At 43.4% G+C, this 22,225-nt stretch overlaps 1 protein-coding gene and 1 long non-coding RNA gene across 5 annotated transcripts in view; one reads left to right on the plus strand and one right to left on the minus strand.

The window, feature by feature from the left end:
• Positions 1-1,359: 1,359 nt before the first annotated feature.
• Positions 1,360-22,225, minus strand: part of LOC126982689 (alpha-tubulin N-acetyltransferase-like) — a 26,181-nt gene continuing 5,315 nt past the window's right edge. Inside the window, exons 3-10 of one of the 3 annotated variants that reach the window (XM_050834966.1) lie at positions 20,433-20,604; positions 19,046-19,193; positions 17,629-17,779; positions 17,051-17,129; positions 15,623-15,825; positions 14,516-14,691; positions 10,643-10,678; positions 1,360-4,944 (exon numbers count right to left, since the gene is read on the minus strand). In XM_050834966.1, the coding sequence (XP_050690923.1) occupies positions 4,790-4,944; positions 10,643-10,678; positions 14,516-14,691; positions 15,623-15,825; positions 17,051-17,129; positions 17,629-17,779; positions 19,046-19,193; positions 20,433-20,604 (1,120 nt within the window). In that variant the 3' untranslated portion in view covers positions 1,360-4,789. Of the gene's footprint in view, positions 4,945-10,642; positions 10,679-14,515; positions 14,692-15,622; positions 15,829-17,050; positions 17,130-17,628; positions 17,780-19,045; positions 19,194-20,432; positions 20,605-22,225 lie in introns of all 3 variants that reach the window. The other 2 variants (XM_050834965.1, XM_050834967.1) reach the window with 2 other exon arrangements.
• Positions 14,733-15,243, plus strand: LOC126982690 (uncharacterized). Of its 2 annotated transcripts, none has more exons than XR_007735296.1 (3): positions 14,733-14,827; positions 14,909-15,070; positions 15,180-15,243. It is a non-coding gene; the product is annotated as an uncharacterized LOC126982690 (long non-coding RNA). The 2 variants fall into 2 exon arrangements; XR_007735297.1 differs by having other exon boundaries at positions 14,909-15,103; positions 15,180-15,215.

Below are 22,225 nucleotides of genomic sequence, written 5' to 3' on the forward strand. Positions count from 1 at the left end.
TAAAGAATGGAGAATTAAGGAAAGGAAAGGAAAGGGAGAAGTTAAGAAGGGAAAAGGGAAGGAAAAGAAGGAAATGGAAAGAGGAAAGGAAAGGAAGAAAAGGAAAGGAAAAGAAAGAAAACAAAAGGGAAGTTAAGGAAGAGAAAGGAAAGTTAGGGAAAGGAAGGAGAAGAGAAGAGAGGGGAAGGGAAAAGAAAAGAAAGAAAAGGAGAGGAAATCAAAGTTAAGAAAAGAGAAGGAAAGGAAAGGGAAGGGAGAGAAAGCAAAGATAACGAAAACAAAGGCGAGGAAATGAAGCCAACTTAACAAAGCCCTGGGTGACGCAATGACCGTTTCCGACACTCAATTTCTCCGAGCTTGCCTGTAACTCATGCAAACAAGTAACAACGACAACAACAGCAGCAGCAGCCAATTAATGAACCTCAGCAAACGTGAACCTAGCAGAGCAGCGGCAGCAGCAGGAATTAGGAGGAGGAAAAACCGCCGTAAAAAATACACACGTTAAATTCTCTCATCACCTTTGACTTCCAGAGAGAGAGTGACATTACTGGTATCATCTGTGTCAGTCCTGTGCAGTGCCAAGGGTCTGTTCAGCACTCAAAGGCAGGGTGAGCGGTGGGTGACACACACACACACACACACACACACACACACACACACACACACACACAATGCTGTACCTATAAGTCATTTGGGACATCTTTTTCTCTGGGATTTGAGTTGCTGAGTACCAATGATAGACGTATTCTTGTTTTATTTTTTCTGTTCGCTGACGTTTTGGGGTTTCGCGGGTGACTTGTTAAACTATTTCTATCGAGGGACGACGAAATTAAGAAGGGATTTAATACAGTATGAATTTGTTGATCCTAATACCAACAGATCCAGGAAGAATATTAATACAAGACATTCTTCTTTTATGTTCTGGTCTCTGGCATTTGGGGGTTGCATGGGTGACTAATTAAATTCTTTCTATTGAGGGAATACGAGGTGAAGAAGGAATTTAATGAAGTATAAACATGTCAATCTGACCCACCCAGAATTCCGTCTTAAATTTTTGCTATGTTAAGGGAATACGAGATGAAGGAAAATTTAATGCAGTATGAATTTGTTAATCCAAGTAGTAGCAAAAGACCCATCGAGAATTCCAACAACAAACTAATTTCCAGAATTCGGACGTATTAATTTATTTTGTATCTTTACGTATTAAATTTCCTGCACGCCCAACTTTGGACAGCTTTTTTCTTTTTTCTTTTTTTATCGAGACTAGGAAGGCATTTGATACTGTGTGAATTATTAGTTTGAACAGGAGGAGGCCAATGCAGAATTTGGATGCTTTGATTAAATTTGTATCTTTTAAGAATTAAAGTTCATGGACTTCTGAAATTAGGCGACAATGTTTCGTTTTTTTCCAATCATTTTTCTAATATACTTTTTCCTTCCTTCACAACCTCGGAGGATTGGTATTTTCTAATCACTGGGACTTGGACTAACAACCTTTTCCTGCAGTCCCCCATTACTCTATTATTTTCTTCCCTATTAATTTTCTTACATACTTTTTCCTATTATTTTTCTAACGTACTTTCTCCTATCATTTTTAAGCCTACTTATTCCTAATATTTTTTTATGTTTTTCGTATTTTTTTGACGTACTTTTTCCTGTTACGTATTTTTCGAGCGTACTTTTTCACATTATTTTTCAAACGTACTTTTTCCCTCCTTAACAACCGCGGACGACCAGGCCTTGCACATCAGTGGGACTCGGACTAACGATGCAACTTTTTCCTGCAGTCCCTCCCCCTCTCCGACCCCCAGCAGAGAACAGAAAAAATAAACAATAATACGTAATACACAGCTACTCGTCAACTCTCATCCCCAAGATAAAATCCGTCCCGTCACTGCCCCGGTTTACGAGTGGCAGTCAAGTCATTATTATTATTATTCTTAGTCCTCAGGGTGAATAGGGATAACTAACCATCAAGCGTTAGGTAATAAAAATGTCGTCTTTGGCAGAGATCCTTGAGTCAATGGAATAATAAAAAGATTCAAAAAAGGCCAAAAGAAAAAAGGTTTTGACTCACAATCAATGGTAAAAAAAGTGATCAACCTCTTCTATGTAGCGATAAGCTTAGTGAGTCGCTTCAGTCAACCATAACTGTGCAAACTTTTCCTCAGCCATGACTTCAATTTTACATCATGGCTCGTATTATTCACGGCAAACTCACACACAAATACTTATCATTTTATGGAATTCATATTTTGAGATTCATTTCAGCCCTCCCTCAAGAGAGCACTGCTTTTTCTTCATTGTGAGGTGAGTGGATACAATGGCCCGTCCTGAGCTGGCTTGGGCAGTGGAGATAAGACAACTCCTGGTGTACTAAGCAAAAGTTAATGACAACTCTATCATGGGAGGAGCTGCAATAAGAAAGCTGCCCGAGAGAGAGGCAGCGAGGTGATGCAAAGGTGAGGTGAGGGAGGAAGGTTCAAGATAAGTCATCAGAGGCGAGGCAGGTACACAACGGGTGCACAGAGGCACGCAAGGATCCCCCAGCGGTTGTCCTGGAGGCCAGGACAACACACCACGCGGGGCACACTCCAGCATGAGAGTCAAGACCTTGAGCTGCCCGCCAGACAGTGACACACGGCCTGCACAGCGCTGTGGTGGCGGAGACACCCGCCAACATTACAGCCTGTCTCAGTGACTGTCATAAACAGTGTTTGCCATGCACTGACAGCTTCATCCCTTCACCTCAAACCTCTTTATTCTGACAGCTCAAAATGGGCAGCTGCCTCATTCATTTTTTATTAACTGTATTCATGAAAAAATGGGTATTTGCTGGCATTCTTCATGCCCGGTGGAAATTTTCAAGATATCAGAACATACCAAATGGTTTAGGGGTGTTGGTGCCACCAAGGTGGACATGATGAAGCCATTCCTTGGGCTGGCCACTGTTTGTGACAGCCTTGCTGGGCCGGCCAGTGACAGCCTTGCTGGGCCGGCCAGTGACAGCCTTGCTGGGCTGGCCAGTGACAGCCTTGCTGGGCCAATGCATCAAAGTGTTACTTGAGCACAACTCTGTCAACTCAACACTTGGAGCTCCTCACTACAACACAACCTACACACTCAACTCCAGAATAAGCCACAGTAGTATTTACCTTAGCACTAAAATATATAACTTTGCTTTATATCAAAGGAAATAATACATACAGAACAGTAATGGAGAGGTCAATAAATAGGAGGTAAAGCTGTAAACCATTAACGTCACTACGTACTGTAAACCACGATGGGCTGGGCTGCCACGGAGCTCAAGGGTAATATCTCCGTGTGTGTGCATCACTGCTGACCAACAGAAACTGTGCTGTGGTTCTGTCTTGCCGTGGTCAGCTCAGCTTCATGCACAAGAATGTTTGCAAGGCTTCCACTGTTGTCAAGATCTAACCTTCCTATGACTTAATCTTTAATTACTCATGAAAGCTGCACTTCACAATAAAAAGTACTTTCCTGTATGAGTCTATATACTAGCAGGCTTAGTTGGTAAGTGTTTCCAGATCTACCCTTCCTAGGACTCACTTTTTCATTACTTCTGAAAGCTGCACTTCAAAATAGCAAGTACTTTTCTGTAAGGGTATATATCCTAGTAGGCTTAACCATTAATAATTGATAACTGTTTCCACGGTTAACTCAGATCTAACTCCTTATCTCCTACTTTTTAAATTATTTCTAAGAGCCAGTTCACAGCAGGGAGTCACTCTCATAACTGGCCAGGTGGTGTCAGGCCCTCCATAAAGTGACAAGTATTTGCATTTATGGTTAACTGAGCCAAGACTCCTCTAGTGCGCTGGTGGCCAGGTCCTTCACAGCACCTGGCCAACAGCTCTCCTCAGACTCACAACCAGCAGGGTTCCTCTAAAGCTTCTTGCCGCCCACTATAGCAACACTACAATATCAGTTAGCCTAGAAGTCACAACCCGAGAGTTCACCCCCACAGCACTCCAGTGATCTCAAGTCTTGTAAAACTCTTTTGAGCTAGTTGTAGTACCTCATAAAAATGTCTCTAAGTATTGTAGTGCACACTAATATTGGCAGGAATGATAGAAGTAGCAAAACGTGAGATTAGCTGCGTCGGTCCTCGGCTGGTGGTACGTCCGGGGCCACTCCAGCGTGGCAAAAACAATATTCACCGGCCGCAGCAGCTTCGTGTCTGGGCCTCGAACCCACCTATTAGCGTGACGGCATGAGTGGGCAGACGAGTCACTCAATTTTTCAGTAATTATAACATGATAAAAAAAAGTAATTGTATTCTTCATGCCCTGTAGATGAAAGCAGAGAGCCTAAGGGGGCAGGGTGAGGGCATCTAGTGTGACATGGGCAGACGTGTGACTCAATTTTTCAGTAATTATAACATGATAAAAAAAAGTAATTGTATTCTTCATGCCCTGTAGATGAAAGCAGAGAGAGCCTAAGGGGGCAGGGTGAGGGCATCTAGTGTGACATGGGCAGACGTGACTCAATTTTTCAGTAATTATAACATGATAAAAAGAAGTAATTGTATTCTTCATGCCCCGTAGATGAAAGCAAAGAGAGCCTGTGTCCTACCATAGCCTAAGGGGACACGGTGAGGGAGGGCACGAGCCGAGGCAGTCACGTCAAAGCTGCTGCTACGCGACGGAACACTGTTTTTGTGACACACTGGAGCGGCGTATATCCCCTCTGGCATCCTCGTCCTTCTCCGAGTGAGGCAGCCGCCCATCCCTCTCCTCAGCTGTGTGAACAAGGATCTCGAGTCGCCTTACCACAGGGCATGGTGGTGGAATTTCAAGTGTCCGTGAACAGAGTCATTCTCATGCAGGACGCCAGACATGGTGGAGCCAGTGCCGGAGGACATGCGGTCCTGAAGGGCTGCCGAGGACCGGGACACACTGTCCCGCCACTGATTGTTCTTGCCTGGGGGAGGAAACGACATCAGATAACACAAGGAAAAACACTGTGATGAATTCTGTGACTCCCTCCGTCTGCCTGAAAGACCTCACTCAGACACTGGTTAAGACTTTGGTTGGTATTATAAGACACTTTCGGTTCTCACATCAGCTATTTCTAAAGGCCTAAAGTTTCTAATGAGTGCTTCTTTAGGTTCACAGTACAGAGGAAGGGTCAAACTACCACCAGGGTCATAAAACTACTGGAAATGCCCACAACTCCTACAAAAGCCTTGTGAAATGCGTGTTTCTTTAGGTTCATGGTACAGAAGAAGGGTCAAACTACCACCAGGGTCATAAAACTACTGGAAATGCCCACAACTCCTACAAAAGTCTTGTCAAATGTGTGTTTCTTTAGGCTTATGGTACAGAAGAAGGGTCAAACTACCACCAGGGTCATAAAACTACTCCTGGAAATGCCCACAACTCCTATGAAAGCCTTGTCAAATGTGTTTCTTTAGGTTCATGGTACAGAGGAAGGGTCAAACTACCACCAGGGTCATAAAACTACTCCTGGAAATGCCCACAACTCCTATGAAAGCCTTGTCAAATGTGTTTCTTTAGGTTCATGGTACAGAGGAAGGGTCAAACTACCACCAGGGTCATAAAACTACTGGAAATGCCCACGACTCCAACAAAAGCCTTGTCAAATGTGTGTTTCTTTAGGTTCATGGTACAGAAGAAGGGTCAAACTACCACCAGGGTCATAAAACTACTCCTGGAAATGCCCACAACTCCTATGAAAGCCTTGTCAAATGTGTTTCTTTAGGTTCATGGTACAGAAGAAGGGTCAAACTACCACCAAGGTCATAAAACTACTCCTGGAAATGCCCACAACTCCTACGAAAGCCTTGTCAAATGTGTGTTTCTTTAGGTTCATGGTACAGAAGAAGGGTCAAACTACCACCAGGGTCATAAAACTACCAGAAATGCCCACAACTCCTACGAAAGCCTTGTGTTCTTGGGTGGCGAAATGTCTTATAATGCGTCCCTTAGTGATGACCCTATGACTCCTAAGAATGTACATGAATGGGAGCTCAATGGTAGCTGATCTGACTATAGCCTTTGATGCTCCATGCAAAACCAAACAAAATGGGGAGGAGGGTTGAGTTGTGGGCCCTGAGGAAGCCTGGCACTGGGTTGAAGTTCTGAGCTGACTCCATGACTAAAAATGCTTGAAAATTTATACTCTACTACTTGTTATCGAAAGTGTATCTACTGACCTAACAAGCAAGTCACTAAGCAAAGTCTGACACTGGGTTGAACTTCCGAACTGACTCTGTAACTAAGAATACCAGCAAATTTCCACTACTACTTAGGTTCAAAAAGTTTATCTACTGCCCCAATTAATAAGTCTTCTAAACAAGGTCTGATACTGGGTTAAACTTCCGGACTGACTCTGTAACTTAGAATACCAGCAACTTTACACTACTACTTAGGTTCAAAAAGTTTATCTACTGCACCAATTAATAAGTCTTCTAAACAAGGTCTGACACTGGGTTGAACTTTTGAACTGACTCTGTAACTTAGAATGCTTGCAAATTTACTCTGCCACTTAGGTTCAAAAAGTTTATCTACTGCCCCAATCAATATGTCTTCTAAACAAGGTCTGATACTGGGTTGAACTTCCGAACTGACTCTGTAACTAAGAATCCTTGCAAATTTATTCTGCCACTTAGGTTCAAAAAGTTTATCTACTGCACTAATCAATAAGTCTTCTAAACAAGGTCTGATACTGGGTTGAACTTCCGAACTGACTCTGTAACTAAGAATCCTTGCAAATTTATTCTGCTACTTAGGTTCAAAAAGTTATTCACTGAGCTAAGCAAGTCACTGAACAAAATCTGACACTGGGTTGAACTTTCGAACTGACTCTGTAACTGAGAATGCTTGCAAATTTACTCTGCTACTTAAGTTCAAAAGGTTATTCACTGAGCTAAGCAATCAGACAACTCACTTTCTTGCTAACTATATGAACTTTCACTATTATCAAAAACATTTAAAACCTAGTGAATAATATGTTAGTAATGACGAGATAGTCTTTATAAACCTTTCTTTTAATTACCAGAAATGCAATAAAAATGTTAGTTATGACCAGAGATAAGTCTTCATAAGCCTTTCTTTTAATTACCAGAAATGCAATAAAAATGTTAGTTATGATGAGAGATAATTCTTCATAAACTTTTTTTTTAATTACCAGAAATGCAATAAAAATGTTAGTTATGATGAGAGATAATTCTTCATAAACTTTTCTTTTAATTACCAAAAATGCAATAAAAATGTTAGTTATGATGAGAGATAAGTCTTCATAAACCTTTCTTTTAATTACCAGAAATGCATTAAAAATGTTGGTAATGATGAGAGATAATTCTTCATAAACCTTTCTTTTAAATACCAGAAAATAAAAACAGACAAAGCAAAATGAACTTAAGGTCATGTGCATTTATCAAACCCAAACTTGAGCTGCAGGAGAGAGTCCCAAACAGCACGAGAGATCAAGGCGTGAGATCCGTGAGTCTCATAAGCAACGAAATAGTCCACCCCAAAAAAGTTATCTTGTACCGTAAGCCCTCAAATGACAAGCCATGGACAGAATTTTATGAGAGACCAAATCAGAATCGCATCATCTCTTGCATCCATCAACCTCTCATGCAGTTTGGGACTCTGCTGTAATAAGGAAAGCGAATTTATATTTATAATACACTAGATCTGCTGCACAGTCCATCTGGCTGAAGCTGTTATTGGTGCATGCCTGTTATGTTAAAGTACGTACACTGCTGCCTAGTGAGTGTGTGAGTGTGTGTGTGTGTCAACAGTACATTGTGTTAAGAGGGAATCCCGGGTGAGAGAGAGAGAGAGACAGAGAGAGAGAGGAGAGGAGAGGAGAGGAGAGGAGAGGAGAGGAGTAGGAGGAGGAGGAAGTGGAAGCAGAGATGGTGGGGGCAGAGGGGAAGGAAGGAGCAGATTAAGACTCAGCCAGCACAGCTTGTTGTTCTTCAGTTTAGCGGGAAGAAAAACTTGTAACACACACCAGCCATTATCAACATAAACAACACATACACACACACATACACACACATGACTGGAAACAATGGCCCAGGACAGTTTATTCCTTATGGGTTTAGGGGGAAGGAAAACATAACACAACACAGCTGCCAAGGTCAAAACACACACATGACCTAAGATTTAACATTACCCCCACCAGGGATGGAGTGTTCGTATTCGGATACATTCGAATACTGTATTTTGATGTATTCGTATGCGTATTCGAATAAATGTTGATATAAATTAGAGTATTCTCATTTGTATTCCAATACAAGGGAAAAGTATTCATATTCTGCGAATAATCTGACAAATACTTCAAAATTTATGATCAGAAATACCAGCCGTTGTTCCTTACACGTCCAGCCTCCTGCGGGGCGGACGTGTGATGGTTGTGTACAGCACAGGGCTCACAGACTGGGACAGCGCGGCGGCTGGAGTCTGACTCATTGCCACTTGGCAGTGTGGACGCTGAATGTGTGTTCATGAACTCAATTTATTGTTCCATAACTTCAGAACAGTTCTACATCAAGTTATGTCGAGAAGGTATATTTTTTAATGAAAAGTATTCATCAATGTATTCATGAATACTTTCAAGAAGTATTCATATTTGTATTCAAATTAAAACCATCTCAGTGTATTACAATTCATATTCGTATTCGTTGGAATCTGAAGTATTTGTATTGGAATACACATTTCTTGTATTCACTCCATCCCTGACGCACACCACAGTTTATTCTTGAGTTTGGCGAGGTGATTGTATATCAGTATTATTACCATTATAAGAGATGAATCAGGTAGAGAGGGAGGAGTGTGGACACTATAAGCTGCCTAACACAACACAACAATTGCTGTGATCAACATAGCAACACACACACACACACACACACACACACATGATGTTATGCCTGCCAAAGTTTATTATTGAGTTTAGTGGGAAAGAAAAACTTATAACACAACACAACTGCCATGATAAACAACACACACACACACACACACACACACACACACACACACAATGTTACGCCCAGCACAGTTAATTCCTCACCAGTTTACGAGGAAGGAAAACACACAAAACAACACTGGAAGCAAGAGGCAAAACATCTGCCATACGACAACGAAAAATTAATGAAACCAAAATTTAGTATCCAGGTAAAAGTTTTACAGGTGAGTTAGACATGCAGGCTTAAAGGGTTACATTTTTGCAGCTGATTGCTATGATAAGCAGATGCTAAGCCGCTGTGATGCATAAGAGGAGTTTGTTCGCTCAACCGCTGTGGGAATTCTTGTTTATAAATAAGTATAAGTTTATTACGATTATTTTCTTTTTCTATGAGCCTGTTGGTTGTTGGTTACTGTGCTTATTCCACCATGGTTAATATATTGTAGGAGGATATTCATTAGTAGTGAGATTTTCAGAAATAAATTTAAAACCACTCAAACTCCTCTTATGCATTCAGGAAATTGGAAATATTTTTTTTATTCATATAAATTTGTCAGTTTAGTGCAGGTCAAAGATCATTTTTTTCGTGTTGTCAGAGCAGCCTTCAAGATTAGTCCCCTTGGTGGGCTCCTCCTGAGAGGGTCACCCACCACAGAGCCAAGCGCTGCACTGACAACCCTTGCACCCAGGGCCACCCAGACACAAGAGCATCCTTTCATACAGGACAGTCTGTGACCTAAACTAAATCATATAAAAAGAAAACACATGATGCTGCTCATGAAAAATTAAATACAGGAAGCATCTGGAAGGCTCTGACCCTATATACCTCAGGAAGTGAACCACACAACTCTAAGAGATGATGTAGTTTTTCATTTCCACAGAGACATACACCTTGTAGTCTAGTGCCAAGCTGACTGTTTGGCTTACTACCACCTGTTAAGGAGTGGACTATGACACAGGTGTTTATTTACGGTTCGCCTACGCATAGAAATTATCCCTTAGTTACAGAGGATGTGATCATGAGATATGTGATAAGTTCCTGACTTTGCTGAATGAAAACCTCATGAAAACTAGTCAAGAGGCGTGCCAAGGGGGAAGCTGAGCCAGACAGGAAGGTATGTAACAATAGCACTGTATATATAATTTACCTATGCCACTGACAGGCCCCTGCACAGGATGATCCTACTGATGACGTGGGCCTCCACACAGAAAAAAGCTTATGAGCACCGAAGGGAATGTTGAGCCCAGTAGGAGGATATATGACAATGCCACTGTATATAAAATTTGCCTGAGCCACTGCCAGGCTCTGCAAAAAACACTGCTGATGACATGAGCTTCCACACAGAAAAATAAGCTACCGTACTAGTGAAAAAAACTAATGATCTGGGCTTCCACAAAGAAAAATCCTATTGCTGAAAAAGCCTTACTGGTGATATGGACTTACACAGTGAAGAAAAAAGTAATGATGATATGAACTTCCTGAGAGAGAAAAAAATCAAATTGAAATCCCCCTTTGACCTGCACACACACACACGCACACACACACACACACACACACACACACACACAGTCACATGCATTAAGTTTAAGACAATTTACAAAAGAAATGTTTCCAAGCACGAGGGCGAAGCGTGAGCACTGTGCGGCTTGATTAAGTACGGCACCACACTGGGAGACTTACACATAGCCATCAGTCCGCACAGCTCGGGGCCCCGGGCTGAGGGGTCACAGCACAACATTAGACATACAGGACACCACTCGGATCACACACACACACACACAACAATATAGTCACCCTTCACTAGAATGACCCAGAAACTCCACCCTGTTTTTCATAGCTAAGGAGGTGACTGGTTAGATGAAAGGAGCTTGGAGTTAGGAGGGACATATTCTTACACAGGACACCACTCGGATCACACACACACACAACAATATAGTCACCCTTCACTAGCATGACCCAGAAACTCCACCCTGTTTTTCATAGCTAAGGAGGTGACTGGTTAGATGAAAGGAGCTTGGAGTTAGGAGGGACATATTCTTACACAGGACACCACTCGGATCACACACACACACAACAATATAGTCACCCTTCACTAGACTGACCCAGAAACTCCACCCCGTTTTTTATAGCTAAGGAGGTGATTGGTTAGATGAAAGGAGCTTGGAGTTAGGAGGGACATATTCTTACACAGGACACCACTCAGATCACATACACACACGCACACACACAATATAGTCACCCTTCACTAGACTGACCCAGAAACTCCACCCCGTTTTTTATAGCTAAGGTGACTGGTTAGATGAAAGGAGCTTGGAGTTAGGAGGGACATATTCTTACACAGGACACCACTCGGATCACACACACACACACACACACACACACAACAATATAGTCACCCTTCACTAGAATGACCCAGAAACTCCACCCTGTTTTTTATAGCTAAGGAGGTGACTGGTTAGATGAAAGGAGCTTGGAGTTAGGAGGGACATAATCTCACACCGGACACCACTCAGATCACACACACACACACACACTCACACAACACTATAGTCACTGTATGCTACACTGACCCAGACACTCCATGCCCTCTTTTATACTTAGGGAGGTGATTGCTTGATAAAAGGAGCTTAGGGTTAGGTGTCAATGTTACCTTGGAGGGGACGAGGGAGTGAATGGAAACGCTGGGGCAATTTAATGTACAAGAACTTCTTTTCTATAGTTCTGATTGGCTCCCTTAGCTAAGGATGTGGGTCAAGGCTTCTGGGATAGTTTAGTGTACAATGACCTCTTTGTATTTAGTATTAATCAGCCCCCTCAGCTACGGATGTGGGTCAAGGCTTCTGGGATAGTTTAGTGTACAATGACCTCTTTGTATTTCGTATTAATCATCCCCCTCAGTTATGGATGTGGGTCAAGGCTTCTGGGATAGTCTAGCATACAATGACCTCTTTCTATTTAGTATTAATCAGCCCCCTCAGTTATGGGTGTGGGTCAAGGCTTCTGGGATAGTCTAGCATACAATGACCTCTTTCTAGTTAGTATTAATCATCCCCCTCAGTTATGGATGTGGGTCAAGGCTTCTGGGATAGTCTAGCATACAATGACCTCTTTCTAGTTAGTATTAATCACCCCTCAGTTATGGGTGTGGGTTAAGGCTTCTGGGATAGCCTAGCATACAATGACCTCTTTCTATTTAGTATTAATCAGCCCCCTCAGCTATGGGTGTGGGTCAAGGCTTCTGGGATAGTCTAGCATACAATGACCTCTTTGTATTTAGTATTAATCATCCCCCTCAGTTATGGATGTGGGTCAAGGCTTCTGGGATAGTCTAGCATACAATGACCTCTTTCTAGTTAGTATTAATCAGCCCCCTCAGCTATGGGTGTGGGTCAAGGCTTCTGGGATAGTCCAGCATACAATGACCTCTTTCTAGTTAGTATTAATCAGCCCCCTCAGCTATGGGTGTGGGTTAAGGCTTCTGGGATAGTCTAGCATACAATGACCTCTGTTACAGTATCATCAATTGGTCACACTTGTTCCTGATCACTCTCAGTCCACACCACTGTTAGGAGGGACAAGTCTGACCACTCAACCCTTCTCTCCCTCATGCAAGAATTATACACAGTAGCCAATAGCTGGGTTCCCCTAAGTATGGGTCATCATGGACTATACTATATAATGTTTGGGTCACCACTGTGCATGAGGCGTATAGTGTAAAAGGGATGACCTGATGCTTGTATATAGAGAAAACTGTGTTGTAAAGAGACTGCTAGACTACATACCCCACACCAGGCCAGACTCTACACCCACACACACACCCATGTCAGCTGAGTTTAACAGGAAAATCATGTCACTTTAGGCCTAGGAATCACCCACTTTAAGGTCGCTTTTTCCTTGACTTGCTTACCGCATGATACAGGAAGAATTCGGCCACTAAAAACAGAATATCACTGCCTTAATTGATTTGGTCGCCCCTTCTACACTAAACGCCTCATAAGTTCTCATACCCAAGTACCAGATAGTGTTGGCAGGGGGGGGGAGGGAGATGCATAACTCTTAGTACTATTGACAGGCTTTTAAGTGGGTCATAAGGGCATCATTGGAAATCAAATTGGGTCACTGTTGAAGTTTGAGGAACATTACAGCAGGTCAGAAGCATTCATGACCTATACTAAGAAAACTGGGTCAATCTATTCACCACAAACTATATGCACCTGCCACATAGCAATCTTGGAAATCAAATTGGGTCACAGTTAGCAAAGTTTGAGGGACATTACTCGACTGCGGGTCAAAAGCATTCATGGCCTATACTTGTATTAAGGAGATGGGTCAATCTATTCACCACAAACTATATATACACCTGCCACTGAGCAACCCTGACTTCCCTTCATCAGTGAGTTAGGGAAGTAAGAAAAAGAAAAAAAAGATTGAGTTAACCCGGTAGCAGCAGGGATCATGTTTCTTAATGGTCCCTCCAAGCGAGAAAAATGAGAAAAAATCACCCCTTACACAAACCATTGCATAATATACATCAAAGCATTTGTGATCAGATTATGTATCATCTATTTTGGGGGGTAAATATCATGGCACAAATTTGGCCCATTGCAGCTACACGGTGAAGCCACAAATTTGGCCCGTCGCTGCTACACGGTGAAGCCACAAATTTGGCCCGTTGCTGCTACACGGTGAAGCCACAAATTTGGCCCGTCGCTGCTACACGGTGAAGCCACAAATTTGGCCCGTCGCTGCTACCGGGTTAAGAAAGCTATCAATGATCAACACATACACAAGGAAAACAAGAAAGAAAAGGGAGAGGTTCAGAAAGCTATCAAGGCTCAACAAATATACACACTAGCTACATCCTTTACTTCATTCAACAAGGACAGACTTTTGTTTTAGGTAGAAGAGGAGGAGACAGGCCAAGGGGTCAAATTAAATGATATACATAAAAAAATCACAATGCAATGGTCTGTACAAACTGGGGAACACTGCCTAATACCATGAGTAAATATCTACAACTATGACTGTACTATGATATGGGTGGGTAGGGGTACTATGCTATTGATATGAGTATGGAGTGGAAATGAAGAGTAGCTATAAATTGGAGAGAAAATAAGATCTAATAATAAGTGTAGATATATGTCTGTATGTCTGTTTCTGTCTCCTATAGGGATGTGTGTGTGTGTGTGTGTGTGTGTGTGTGTGTATATATATAAGGCTGCAAAGAACATCTATCTAGGTCTATTCCATGCTAACTTTCACCCCTTCACAATCACACACACACACACACACACACACCTTAACCTGGTAACTGTGTCTGTGTGAGTGTGTGTCCGAAACAACCCCCTCTAAGGCTGCAGGGACGATCTATCTAGGTCTATTCACCCCTTCACAATCACACACACACACACACACACCTTAACCTGGTAACTGTGTCTGTGTGAGTGTGTGTCCGAAACAACCCCCTATAAGGCTGCAGGGAACATCTATCTCGGCCTCTCCCATCCTACCCCCCCCCACACACACACACACCCTCTCCCCCCCCGCCCTCACCTGGCGACTGTGGGGTGGCAGAGACGGACATCTTCTCCATTGCCACCACCATTCCATCCTCCTCGCCAGGCTGCTGCTGAACCGCCTCCTCCCGTCCCTCGCCCTCCTCCCGGGCCTCCTTGGCGGGCGAGTGGTCTGGGGACGTGGCCGGTGTGGGGGCTATGGAACCCTCAAGACTGACAAGGGGAAGGAAGGGAAGGAATTAATAGGTGTTAGGTTAGGTTAGGTTAGGTTAGGTTAAGGGACAGTACAAGGATAGGAGAGGTTAGGTTAGGTTAAGGGACAGTACAAGGATAGGAGAGGTTAGGTTAGGTTAGGTTAAGGGGCAGTACAAGGATAGCAGAGGTTAGGTTAGGTTAAGGGACAGTACAAGGATAGGAGAGGTTGGGTTAGGTTAAGGGACAGTACAAGGATAGGAGAGGTTAGGTTAGGTTAAGGGACAGTACAAGGATAGGAGAGGTTAGGTTAGGTTAGGTTAAGGGACAGTACAAGGATAGGAGAGGTTAGGTTAGGTTAGGTTAAGGGACAGTACAAGGATAGGAGAGGTTAGGTTAGGTTAAGGGACAGTACAAGGATAGGAGAGGTTAGGTTAGGGGACAGTACAAGGATAGGAGAGGTTAGGTTAGGTTAGGTTAGGTTAAGGGACAGTACAAAGATAGGAGAGGTTAGGTTAAGGGACAGTACAAGGATAGGAGAGGTTAGGTTAGGTTAGGTTAGGTTAGGTTAAGTTAGGTTAAGGGACAGTACAAGGATAGGAGAGGAAATTATCAAGTTCCTCTCTAGTTTTTGTGTGATTTTTCTCTCTATGGAACTCTCAAGACTCCAAGGGTAAGGAAGGAGGGGATTAAAAGGGAGTACAGAGGAATGAAAGGAAACTATATGATGGCTTTTCTGCTGCTTCTGGGATAGGTATAAAAAATGAGACGAGAATATGATGTTTTTTTTCTCTCTATGGAGCTCTCAAGGCTGCCGGGGGTAAGGAAGACTGGTTAAGGGCGGTACAGGGAAATGAGAGGTAGTAGTAGTAGTAGTAGTAGTAGTAGTAGTAGTAGTAGAAAAGCAGTATATTCATGTCATATAATACCTACAAGAAGTTACCTGCCTTACCTCTGTCCATCAACAAGGTCGGCACTCTTCTTGCGGCTGGCGGGCTGTGTGGTGGTGGGAGGGGTATGAGGTGTGTGGGGCGTCCGGGGGGGTGAGCCTCCCCAGGGGGTGCGCAGGGGGGAGCCGGCGTTGGAGGGGGTGCGGGAGGCGGAGTAGGAGTTATGAGAGTAGGGAGTGTCACTGCCCGATGTTGGTCCGCGCATCCACTGAAAGGTAGGTCAGTGGAAGTCTCATGTTGACCTGATCTCAGAAATTTGTTTAATTTTATGGGAGAATTGAGCAATAGGAGCAGCGAGTAGCGGGCTTTTTTTTATTATTGTTTTTTTTTGTGTGTGCCCTTGAGCTGCTTCCTTTGTTGTAAAAAAAAAAAAAAAAAAAAAAAAAGGACTTCTACTTCTTTTTTTTCCCTTTTTTAACCCCTTAACTGTGGATTTCCTGCAGTCAGACCTCACCAAGCTACTGGAGTGGAACAGAAAGTGGCTGCTACAATTCAGTGAAGAAAAATGTGAAGTCCTGCACCTTGGGAGGGGATATCCAGCACACCAATACCACATGGGAAACACTCCACTATCCACCACAGAGGCAGAGAAAGACATGGGAGTGTATGTTACCAGGCTACCAGTGAAGGGATATCCAGCACACCAATACTACATGGGAAACACTCCACTATCCACCACAGAGGCAGAGAAAGACATGGGAGTGTATGTTACCATGCTACCAGTGAAGGGATATCCAGCACACCAATACCACATGGGAAACACTCTACTATCCACCACAGAGGCAGAGAAAGACCTAGGACTATATGTTACCAGGCTACCAGTGAAGGGATATCCAGCATACCAGTACCACATAGGAAACACTCCACTATCCACCACAAAGATAGAGAAAGACCTGGGACTATATGGCACCAGGCTACCAGTGAAGGGATATCCAGCACACCAATACCACATGGGAAACACTCCACTATCCACCACAGAGGCAGAGAAAGACCTGGGACTATAGGTCATATTATAAGACATTTCACCGGCCAAGAACACATATTCGACAAGGCTTTCTAAGGAGTTGTGGGCATTTCTATGAGTAGTTTTTATGACCCTGGTAGTAGTTTGACCCTTCTCCTGTACCATGAACCTAAAGAAACACTAATTAGAACCCGATTGACCCCCTCCTTGCCCTTTAGAAACAGCTGACCCGGGACTATATGTTACCAGGCTACCTGTGAAGGAGAAATCCCTGACTATCACAGTGGACGGGTTAAAGAAATCCTTGAGCTACCATCGACCTTACTTAAAACATTTACATAGATATTCAGACCATACAGACTCTATGGCCCAAAGAAGGTGGTGGTAAGTCCTTAAAACTAACTGAACCTACCACCAATCCAATGAGCTAATGCCCCCCTCCTCCCCCCCTCAGTCTCTCCATTACCTCAAGGGTGTTCTGGTAGCGAGGGCAGAGTCGGACAGCTGCCATGTGGCGATCGGGGCGGCCATGGAGAATGTCAGCCCTGGGAGATGGAGAAAGAGAAAAATAGAGAAATACAGTAGGAAATGGAGAGAGAATATGATAGAGGAGGAGATGGAGGGATGGAGATAAAGAAATACAGTAGGAAATGGAGAGATAATATGATAGAGGAGGAGATGGAGGGATGCAGATAAATAAATATAGTAGTAATATATGTAATAAGAACATTGGTCTGTATTCTGATGCTCTGGGCTCTCATAAGAATTACTATTTCCCATGGCCACAAAGAAGAAGAGGAAGAAGAAGAAGAAGAAAAAGAAGAAAAAAACAGAAAAAGTAACAGTAGAAGAAAAAGAAGAAAAAGCAGAAAATGAAGAAAAAAAGAAGATGAAGAGGACAAAGAAAAAGAAAGTGAAGAAGAAGAAAAAGGACAAGAATGAGAAGACAAAAAACAAGAACAAGAAGAAAAAAAGAACAAGAAAAGGAGGAAAAAGAAGAACAAAAAAGAAAACAACAACAATAACAACAAACAGACCACTCACATGCTGTTTGTCTCCCTGGAGGTTGATGGCAGACCAGCTGAGTGTGAGGAGGTTGAAGAGCGCCGCGAGCCACCGGGGGAACCATTGCGCTCGGGGGAGTTTGCGCGGGGGCTGCGGGTAACCTGGGTAAGCTTGGCCTCCTCAGACCCGACTGTGGGGAAGAACGGGAGGCTGTTAGGGGCGGGAGGGTGCAGAGGAATGAAGTAAAAAGCCTGTATTCTTAACCCCTTGACTGTGGAGTTCCTATCAGAAGACCTCACCAAGCTACAGGAATGGAGCAAAAAGTGGCTGCTACAATTCAATGAAGAAAAATGTAAAGTCCTGAACCTTGGGAGGGGATATCCTGCATACTAATACCACATGGGAAACACTCCACTATCCACCACAGAGGCAGAGAAAGACATGGGAGTGTATGTTACCAGGCTACCAGTGAAGGGATATCCAGCACACCAATACCACATGGGAAACACTCCACTATCCACCACAGAGGCAGAGAAAGACATGGCACCACCACCACAGCAGAGAAGAACACATGGGAGTGTATGTTACCAGGCTACCAGTGAAGGGATATCCAGCACACCAATACCACATGGGAAACACTCCACTATCCACCACAGAGGCAGAGAAAGACATGGGAGTGTATGTTACCAGGCTACCAGTGAAGGGATATCCAGCACACCAATACCACATGGGAAACACTCCACTATCCACCACAGAGGCAGAGAAAGACATGGGAGTGTATGTTACCAGGCTACCAGTGAAGGGATATCCAGCACACCAATACCACATGGGAAACACTCCACTATCCACCACAGAGGCAGAGAAAGACCTGGGACTAGGTCGTATTATAAGACATTTTGCCGGCCAAGAACACATATTTGACAAGGCTTTCTTAGGAGTTGTGGGCATTTCCAGGAGTAGTTTTTATGACCCTGGTGGTAGTTTGACCCTTCTCCTGTACCATGAACCTAAAGAAACACATATCGGAACCCGACTGACCCCCTCTTTGGCTTTTAGAAATAGCTGATGTAAGAGGCGCAAGTGTCTTATAATACCAAGCTATATGTTACCACGCTACCACTGAGGATATCAGGACACCTCTCCTCCCAAAATTGACCTCTCTTTCGGCCACTCCTCTTGAATCTCTTGTAGGAGCAGTGAGTACCGGGCTTTTTTTTTTTCATTATTGTTTCCTTTTTGCCCTTGAACTGTCTCCTCTACAGAATAAAAAAAAGAAAGACAAATCCGTGCCAATCGCAGCGGACGGGTTAACAAGCCTATCACGAGAGATGGCGCCACTATAAACAATTGCCTGCGCCATGACGGGCTGGGGCCAAATACCATCCAGGTCCCTTAAGCAAGCCTACCGGCACATTAGGCGGAGACATAAAAAAAAAAATTAAAAAAAAATACTTACTGGGCCTGTCCGTGAAGAACGACTCGAAGACCACGAAGTTGTTGATCTGCGGCACCTGCTTGTAGAGGTTGTAGTGCTTGTGCAGGAACCCCAGGAACTTGTCCGAAGGCTTGTCCACCGCCATGAACTCCGGCGTCACATTCTGGTCCTGCGCGCGCCAACAACACCACCACAATGGAAAGAAGAGAGATGGAGTCATTTAAAATTTATCGTCTTCTGGTTTTCTTGTTTTTTTTGGTTTTATATGTTGGAATATTAAACCCCTGACTGTGAATTTCCTAGCAGAAGACCTCACCAGGCTACAGGAATGGAACAAAAAGTGGCTGCTACAATTCAATGAAGAGAAATGTAAAGTCCTGCACCTTGGGAGGGGATATCCAGCATACCAATACCACATGGGAAACACTCCACTATCCACCACAGAGGCAGAGAAAGACCCGGGACTTTATGTAACCAGGCTACCAGTGAAGGGATATCCAGCACACCAATACCACATGGGAAACACTCCACTATCCACCACAGAGGCAGAGAAAGACCCGGGACTTTATGTAACCAGGCTACCAGTGAAGGGATATCCAGCACACCAATACCACATGGGAAACACTCCACTATCCACCACAGAGGCAGAGAAAGACCCGGGGCTTTATGTAACCAGGCTACCAGTGAAGGGATATCCAGCATACCAGCACCACATGGGAAACACTCCACTATCCACCACAGAGGCAGAGACAGACCAGGAAGTATATGTTACCAGGCTACCAGTGAAGGCAAAATCCGTGCCAATCGCAGCGGACGGGTTAAATTAAGATAAAGGCATAGGAATGGAATATGTACTTTAGATAATAAATAACAAGATGTAAGTTAGAATAATGCTTTCATTCTATTTTAGGATCAATATATGTATGCTGTCACCTGGCCCTTACTCTGTCTGTCTGTCTCTCTCTCTCTCTCTCTCTCTCTCTCTCTCTCTCTCTCTCTCTCTGAATCTTAGGTAATATGGCTTCTATGTTCTTCTGTGAGGCTTATGATCAGTAATGTCGTATAATAACAGTAAGAAGAAAAAGAAGAACAAGAAGTACTAGTAGAAAAAGAAAAAGAAGATGAAAAAGACAGTTTAACAAATACATACCTTTCTATAATTACAATAAAATCAATCACTAACAATACAGTCGTCCCTCAAATAGTACGGTTTCCAATAGTTTGGTTTTGGTTTTACGTGGATTTTCTAAGAAGATTTTTAAGGATTTTTAAATTTCCCGACAAGCAGCAAATTTAAAAATCCAAAAAGATCTTCTATGACAACCTGTATAAAGCCGAAACCGAACTATTGAAAACCGTACTATTTAAGGGATGACTGTACCACCAATACAGGTCAAGCGTCACGTACCCTCAACATGTAGTCAAAGAGCCTCTTGCCATATCCCCTGCGCTGGCGAGACTCGTGGATGTAGAAGTCCAGGACGCAGAGGGGAGCAGTTTCCTTGGTCCGCTGATTGATGTCAAGGAGGAACAGCTTCTTGCGACCCACCTTCAGCATACCAACCACCAGTGTCACGCCCCTGGAATGACCAATATAGTGACCTTATACCCCACCTCTCCTTCCAAAATTGACCTCTGATTCATGCTTCTCTTTCTCTTTTTTCTCTTTTACACACTCATTCATTCTCTTGCAGCTGACCTATAGCATGCCAATCACCAGTGTCACGCCTCTGTAATGACCAATATAGTGACCTTATACCCCACCTCTCCTTCCAAAATTGACCTCTGATTCATGCTTCTCTTTCTCTTTTTTCTCTTTTACACACTCATTCATTCTCCTGCAGCTGACCTATAGCATGCCAATCACCAGTGTCACGCCCCTTTAATGACCAATATAGTGACCTTATACCCCACCTCTCCTTACAAAACTGACCTCTGATTCATGCTTCTCTTTCTCTTTTTTCTTTTACACAGTCATTCATTTTCTTGTGACATTTTCAGCATGCCAACCACCAGTGTCACGCCCCTTTAATGACCAATAGTGACCTTATACCCCACCTCTCCTTACAAAATTGACCTCTGATTCATGCCTTTCTTTCTCTTTTTCTTTTACAGACACACCCATTCTCCTGCGACCAACCTACCAGTGTCACACCCCTGCAATGACCAATATAGTGACCTTATACCTTACCTCTCCTTACAAAATTGACCTCTGATTCATGCTTCTCTTTCTCTTTTTCTTTTACACACACTCATTCTCTTGTGACAAATTTTCTGCATGCAAACCACCAGTGTCACACCCCTGTAATAACCAACACTGACCTTATACCCCATCAATCTCCTTCCAAAATTGACCTCTGATTCATGCCTTTCTTTCTCTTTTTTCTTTTACACACTCCCTCATTCTCCTGCGACCAACCCACAAGTGTCACACCCCTGCAATGACCAATATAGTGACCTTATACCTTACCTCTCCTTACAAAATTGACCTCTGATTCATGCTTCTCTCTCTCTTTTTCTTTTACACACACTCATTCTCTTGTGACAAATTTTCTGCATGCCAGCCACCAGTGTCACGCCCCTGTAATGACTAAGAGTGACCTCACAGCACCTATTCTCACCGCCATAAGCACCAAACCTCTGTAGAACCATGACCTTCCCTGGTGGACGACAAATCAGGTCCATCACTCTGTTTCTTGTGCTTTTCGCTTGACCAGACTTCCCCCCTCCCCCCCTTTTTTTTTACAGCTAAGGAAACAGTTCAAGGACAAAAAGAAAAAGTGCAAGAAAATAAACGCCCTAATCGCTGTTCCCACAAAGACAAAAGTAGTGGCCACGAGAGAGGTGCCCCTGTTCTTCCTCTTATCTATATTATCATTTACAAACACCCATCTCCCTGTCACTGCAGCATCCATTTCACATACTCTCATGATGCTAGTCTCCTCTCTCTCTCTTTCCTTCACTCACATATGATGCCTCCTCCTTGCCCTCTCTGCCTTGCTAAACCACACAGCCTCATCATCTAGTGTACTGTCACTCACTCACTCACTCTTATACAATGCCTGTAACACACTTCAAACTCACACTAGTACAGCATCTCATAACCTGATCTCATTACTAGTACAGCATCTCATAACCTTATCTCATTACTAGTCCAGCATCTCATAACCTTATCTCATTACTAGTACAGCATCTCATCTC

Source organism: Eriocheir sinensis, chromosome 51, assembly GCF_024679095.1.
Source record: "Eriocheir sinensis breed Jianghai 21 chromosome 51, ASM2467909v1, whole genome shotgun sequence".
Taxonomy (NCBI): domain Eukaryota; kingdom Metazoa; phylum Arthropoda; class Malacostraca; order Decapoda; family Varunidae; genus Eriocheir; species Eriocheir sinensis.